Raw genomic sequence first — 5,460 nt, forward strand, 5'->3', positions numbered from 1 at the left:
ATTCTTAGTTTCATGTTGATTTTGAAGATGCTGATACATGTGATAAGACAAAACACCAACAGTTAAGAGGCAGCATACATCGCCCTACCTTTTAGAAACATTCTTAAAAAATATTAACTGTGATTTTTTAAAAGTCTGCACAATTTGAACCAATGCATCTCAAATCAAACTCGCAAAAACAGACCATTTCTCCTCCATGTCTTTTTCTTTTTTAAAGAATAGCATTTGAGCTAACTACTGTTGTCAATCTTTTTGTCCCCAAATCACCCCAGTACATAGTTGTATATTTTAGTTGTGGGTCCTTCCACTTGTGCAAAGTCTTTTTGAGAACGCAAAATCAATGCAATGCAACGCAAATCAGAACATCTAATTAATAAAATTAACAAACCAAAGTAATCTTGTTACATAAATTAACCCATTTATTATAGGCCCAGCAATGTTTCAAACGGCGGAGCTTCTACTGGTCTTTCAATTCCTTCAGTCTTCTGATGGCGGACTTTACTGTGACGGCAGAAGTGGTGCTGGAAAGAAAAACACATTTGGTTCCAACATAATTAAAACAATGTTAACGTGTGAAACGGCAAATGAGTAAATCTGCCTTATTTTTACATTTCAATATTAATTTTGATGGCATCCCTTAAGAGTCACATCTTCAGGCTCTTGCAGAATTAGGCAATCTCATGCATCTCATTTCTCAAACAGAGCATAAAAAAATTAACAGGGAGGAATGGCTGCAAGAGGCTGACCTAAACCCATTAAAAGGGAATGGACAGACAGACTGAAAAAATAAACTATAAAATGGTACAACAAATGAGAGAGAATCAAGAAAATAATGTCTACAGCAGGAGAGCAGACTAAACTACATTTTGGAAAGACAGCTATCAAAATGAGCACAAGATCCAGGAACTGTCCCTCAAACACCCCCCCGCCCCCACGGTGGGCACGAGCGCGAATTCGTTTTCCTTTCGCGTCGGAGAGAGCACACTAGTCTTTATTTTCCCTTTTGCCCTCATGAAACCCCCACCCAAGGCGCTTACACGATCTTCATACTATCGCTTCACCATCTTCTGATGTTTTACACTGCTTCCGTTTTGAATTTAAATTAACCAAAATTAAGAACCTCAACTCTTCAAGCACACCAGCCACCCCTTCCACACACAGGGGCCAGCGTGCTGGAGGCAGGAGCGCGGACGCGGCCGGGGAAGAGCACCCGGGCCTCGGGGCCAGCGAGCGCCCAGGTCCGAGCCTCCTCTCCCAGGAACGGCTGGCCCCGAGGACCCCAGGGCCACCCCCAGCCCCGGCTCAGCTCGGCGTCACCGCGAGGCCTCGGGTTCCGTCCACGCTAGGAAGCTCCCCGGCTGTTTCCACACCGCAAGTCGAACGGGAGGGGTCACGACGACCCTAACGACTCTGCCAGACTCTAAACCACGTCATCCAGACTTTAACTGTTACCGCCCCAGCTTTGTTTCTATTCCCTCGATGACTGGAGACAAACCGGCGCCTCCAGCGTCCTGAGAAGACGAAGCACCCTTCCCCCGCGGCCCCGGGACTCACTTGTAGGTCCAGGCGCCGCCGGCCACCGTCTTCATGCAGGAGCCGCAGTGCCAGATGCCCACCGCGCGCCGCTTCATCTTCGTCTGCAAAGGGCAAAGCGACTCCCCGCCACCGCACCAAAGCCTCTCGCCCCGCCGACCCCAAGCCAGGGACCACGCGGACCCCGCGCGCCCGCCGCCAGGCGCGGTCCCAGCCGGAAGTGTCGGCGCCCACCGCGCCGTCTTCAAGCCACGCACGTCGTGCAGAACTCGAGTCACCAACGTCTCCAGCACCTCCCGCCGGCCGCCGCCCCCCTGGGGACCCCGACACCGCCTCACCTTCCCGCAGAAGGAGCACGTGTACTTGGCGTGCTGGCTGATCTCAATCTTCTTCACCATCTTCCTCAGGGAGGCGCCATACCGCGTGCCGTACTTGCCGACGATCCCGACCTTCTTGGTGCGTTTGGCCTGTTCCGGGTGCGTTCACAGGAGACCCGGCTCTCAAGACCCGGGAACGGACACCCGCCGCCTCCCACACCGCTCCTCCGCCCGCCTGCGACCAGACTCCCCCCAGCCCCTCCCGGTAAAACCGGCGCCCTGCGCGGGCCCGGGCTCCGAAGGCATCCTGTCAACCCGGCCGGATGGGCCAAAGCCCGCCAAGCCCCCCCGCCCCCGCCCCTCCTCCCCTCCGCCCCGCTCTGCGTCCGAGAGGAGCGGCGAGGGCACGGAGGCTGGGACAAGGCGGGCAAGCGGAGGCCAGCTGGGTTCAAAAAAATCAAGAAAAGGACAGATGCAAACGGATAGACATCTAGGCCTCACCGGGACCAACACTCACCATCCTGCCGTGAACTAGGTCCTAGCCCAAAGAGGAAGGGATGCAGTGCGCAGGCGCGGTTTTAGGCCGATGAGCGGAAGTGGCGAGCCGGAGGCTCAGCTAGGAACTGAGCTCTATGGTCCGGAGGTGTCCTTGCCCCCGCGGCCTCCTGGGAAATGTGGCAGGACGTCTGCCGGCCAGGGTTATCCTGATTTCGCAGTATAGCAGCAAATTGGAGTGAAAGCGCCTTCGCACACCCACTGTGTCCTACACACATCTCACAAAACCCCGCAAAGCGGGTACGATGTGCTCTATTTTACGGACAGGGAAAGGTTCAGATGTAACGTTGCTTAGGCCAGGGAGAGGAAGCTCAAACCACTGGATGAGCGTGGAAGAGAAGATCCGAGATTTGGGAGCCAAGGAAAACGTGGGGCTGTGTGGAAACTGGTAAAAGAAACCTTAACTAAGTTGGAGACGGGAAGGCCTGCAGGGGGAGCTCTCAGGCCCTGGCGCACACGGTCAATTACACCAAACAGGAAGAGAGAGACGCTCGCATCTTGGACGGGAAGTAAAACCACTTCGCTGCTGCAGGAGGATTTCTCTCCTGGCTCTGTAACCGCCCAATGAGAACCCGCTGCCGCCCTGCACTGCTACTTTCCCCCAATGGACATCCCTTTAGAACAGCCCCTCCCTACTCCCCTTTTCTCTTTTTCTCTATAAAGGCAGCTCCCCGTCTTTGTTTTCTGGATTTGCCTATGGTTTGCCATGCAGGCACGTCCGGAATTGCAATTCTTTTGGCTATTCCTGAATAAACTCATTTTGAGATAAAATAACAGGCAAATTTGCTTTTTCAATTGACAGTGGAAAAGCACTGGGATTACCTGGCCTTGTGTCCAATCAGAATTCTGGTAACAAGTGGCTTCAGTTCACGAAGTTTAGCGTTAACTAATGATTTTGTTTATGTCTCAAATGGTTTTGCACGTGTTCGTTTTACCTCACAGGTATACTAAAAGCACCTTGCAGACAGCTGCATACTTCCTACTTCCTAGGTTTACAATCTTTGGACCTTCATGAGTTGAGTACCATACTGGGAAAATCACTAGAGCTTTAAGGCAGTAGAAGTGGTATTAATAATAATGCCAGCTGGTGTTTGTTAAAAGGTAACAAATGGTAGGCACTGTTCTGAGTGTTTTACGTAGATGTTCTCATTTAATTTTCACTATGATCCTTTGAGATAGGAAAAATCAATATCTTATTATTAAGATAAAGAGAGGAGGTCTCATGTAACAGCAACAAAGGTCTGGGTTCAAAGCAGGGCTCTGCTACCTACCAGCTATGGGACCTCCAACAAGTCACTTTACTTTTCTCTATGTTGGTTTCCTCAGTTGTAAAATCTGGATAATTATAACACCTACCTCATGAAGTTGTTAAGAGACAATGAATTAAATGCATGAAAAACGTTTGCCACAGTACCTAGAATATAAACACTATACAGTTGTAACTATTACTATTGTTACTCCAAATGAAAAAAACCAAGGCTCAGAGAATTTAAGTACCTTGCCCAAGGTCACACAACAATAGGTGGTGGAAACAGAACTCAAATTCAGGTCTGTCTGATCCTAAAGTCAGTTCTCTCTTTTTTTTGCTTAGGAAGATTGACCCTAAGCTAACATCCGTTGCCAGTCTTCTGCTTTCTGCTTGAGGAAGATTCGCCCTGAGCTAACATCTGTGCCAATCTTCCTCTATTTTGTATGTGGGTCACTGCCACAGCATGCCCACTGATGAGTGGTGTAGGTCCATGCCTGGGAACCAAACCCACTGAGCACACTGCTAAAGTCAGTTCTCTTAATTGTTGGCTTGTATCACTCCAAGTCATAATATTTAGTGCCCTGAAAAATCATAGCAGAAAATGTACTTGATTTGCAGTCTGGTCTCTGGCACTCGGTCCAGGCCAGACTCTGTGACTTCCTTGTGGTATGGCTTTGGGTTAGTCATAGTCCCTGCCTGGCCTGGAGAACCACCACCTCCCAGCAGTGACCATCTTTACAGTGAGGGGCTGGAGCGGCTGATTTCCATGATCCCATCCAGTTCGTATGTTCTGTGGTTTCAGGATGGGCTTCCAGACTTTGAGAGCTGCTGGGGCAGCTGGCTGACCAGGCAGTTTGTGTTGTCAGCATCCAGTAGATTTTTGTGGAACAAAAGAATTTCTCCCTTCACCCTCCCCAGTCTGTTACTCCAGCTCTGGCTGTGTAAACCCAAGGAGGAGAAAAAGCAAAATGTCTGCTTTTTGTGTTTGTGGTTGTGGGTAGTGGGAATATTTAAGATGATTTTTGTCTTTATACATTTCCTCCGATAATGAGCATGCATTTATTTTATAATCTGAAAAAATTACAATTAAAAACAACAGGGGCCGGCGCCCGGCCAAGTGGTTAAGTTCACACGCTCCACTTCAGCGGCCCAGGGTTGCGCCGGTTCGGATCCTGGTGAGGATATGGCACAGCTCATTAGGCCATGTTGAGGCGGCATCCCACATGCCACAACTAGAAGGACCCACAACTAAAAATATACAACTAGGTACTGGGGGGATTTGGGGAGAAAAAGCATAAAAAAAAAAAAAAGATTGGCAACAGTTGTTAGCTCAGGTGCCAATCTTTAGAAAACAGCAACAAACCCACTGGCAACAAGTACACTTAGCACCCAGATCTTGGTTTCTAATACCATTCTTCAATAAAAGGTACCAGGGCTTCAAGGACAAATGGCTGATGCTAGGACTGGGGGAGGAAATATACAAGATGAACCTGGAGCGTCTCGTAGTGCCAGAAAGTAAGGAAGTGCTCAAAAGGCAAAAAGACCCTATATTGATGGAGATATGTCAAAGGGACACGGGAGCCAACTGAAAGAACTCCCAAGAGACAGTTTGGAAAATTTTGATCAAAAAATAAAGTAGTATTGATTTATAGCCCCAAGTTAAAAATAAATACCCAAAATAGAAAACATAATAAATATAAATATAACCCAAAGTAGAAAATAAATAGGGTCCACGCTGATATAAATAAATGAAGGGGGGAGAAGTGGCAAATCTCTCTTGGAGAAGAATTCCAAATGATTTATGTG

General features: G+C 48.7%; 1 protein-coding gene across 2 annotated transcripts; it reads right to left on the reverse strand.

Annotated features, from left to right (window-relative positions):
- Positions 1–396: 396 nt before the first annotated feature.
- RPL37A (ribosomal protein L37a) lies at positions 397–2,786 on the reverse strand. 2 transcript variants are annotated; one of them, XM_014852495.3, is made up of 4 exons: positions 2,368–2,786; positions 1,872–2,000; positions 1,555–1,637; positions 397–521 (listed from the first exon to the last, which is right to left on the reverse strand). In XM_014852495.3, the coding sequence occupies exons 1-4, from the start codon at positions 2,368–2,370 to the stop codon at positions 458–460; spliced, it is 279 nt and encodes a 92-aa protein (XP_014707981.1). In that variant the 5' UTR covers positions 2,371–2,786; the 3' UTR covers positions 397–457. The 2 variants fall into 2 exon arrangements, with proteins under 2 accessions (XP_014707981.1, XP_014707982.1); XM_014852496.3 differs by lacking the exon at positions 1,555–1,637 and having other exon boundaries at positions 2,368–2,506.
- Positions 2,787–5,460: the final 2,674 nt, after the last annotated feature.

The sequence above is a fragment of the Equus asinus genome, chromosome 19, assembly GCF_041296235.1.
Source record: "Equus asinus isolate D_3611 breed Donkey chromosome 19, EquAss-T2T_v2, whole genome shotgun sequence".
In the NCBI taxonomy this organism is placed as follows: Eukaryota; Metazoa; Chordata; class Mammalia; order Perissodactyla; family Equidae; genus Equus; species Equus asinus.

Coding starts and splice junctions, on each gene's coding strand:
- RPL37A (XM_014852495.3), bottom strand. Junction 1,638..1,871: donor CGTGCTCCTTCTGCGGGAAG/GTGAGGCGGTGT, acceptor TGCCCTTTGCAG/ACGAAGATGAAGCGGCGCGC. Junction 522..1,554: donor GGCGGCGCCTGGACCTACAA/GTGAGTCCCGGG, acceptor TTTTCTTTCCAG/CACCACTTCTGCCGTCACAG.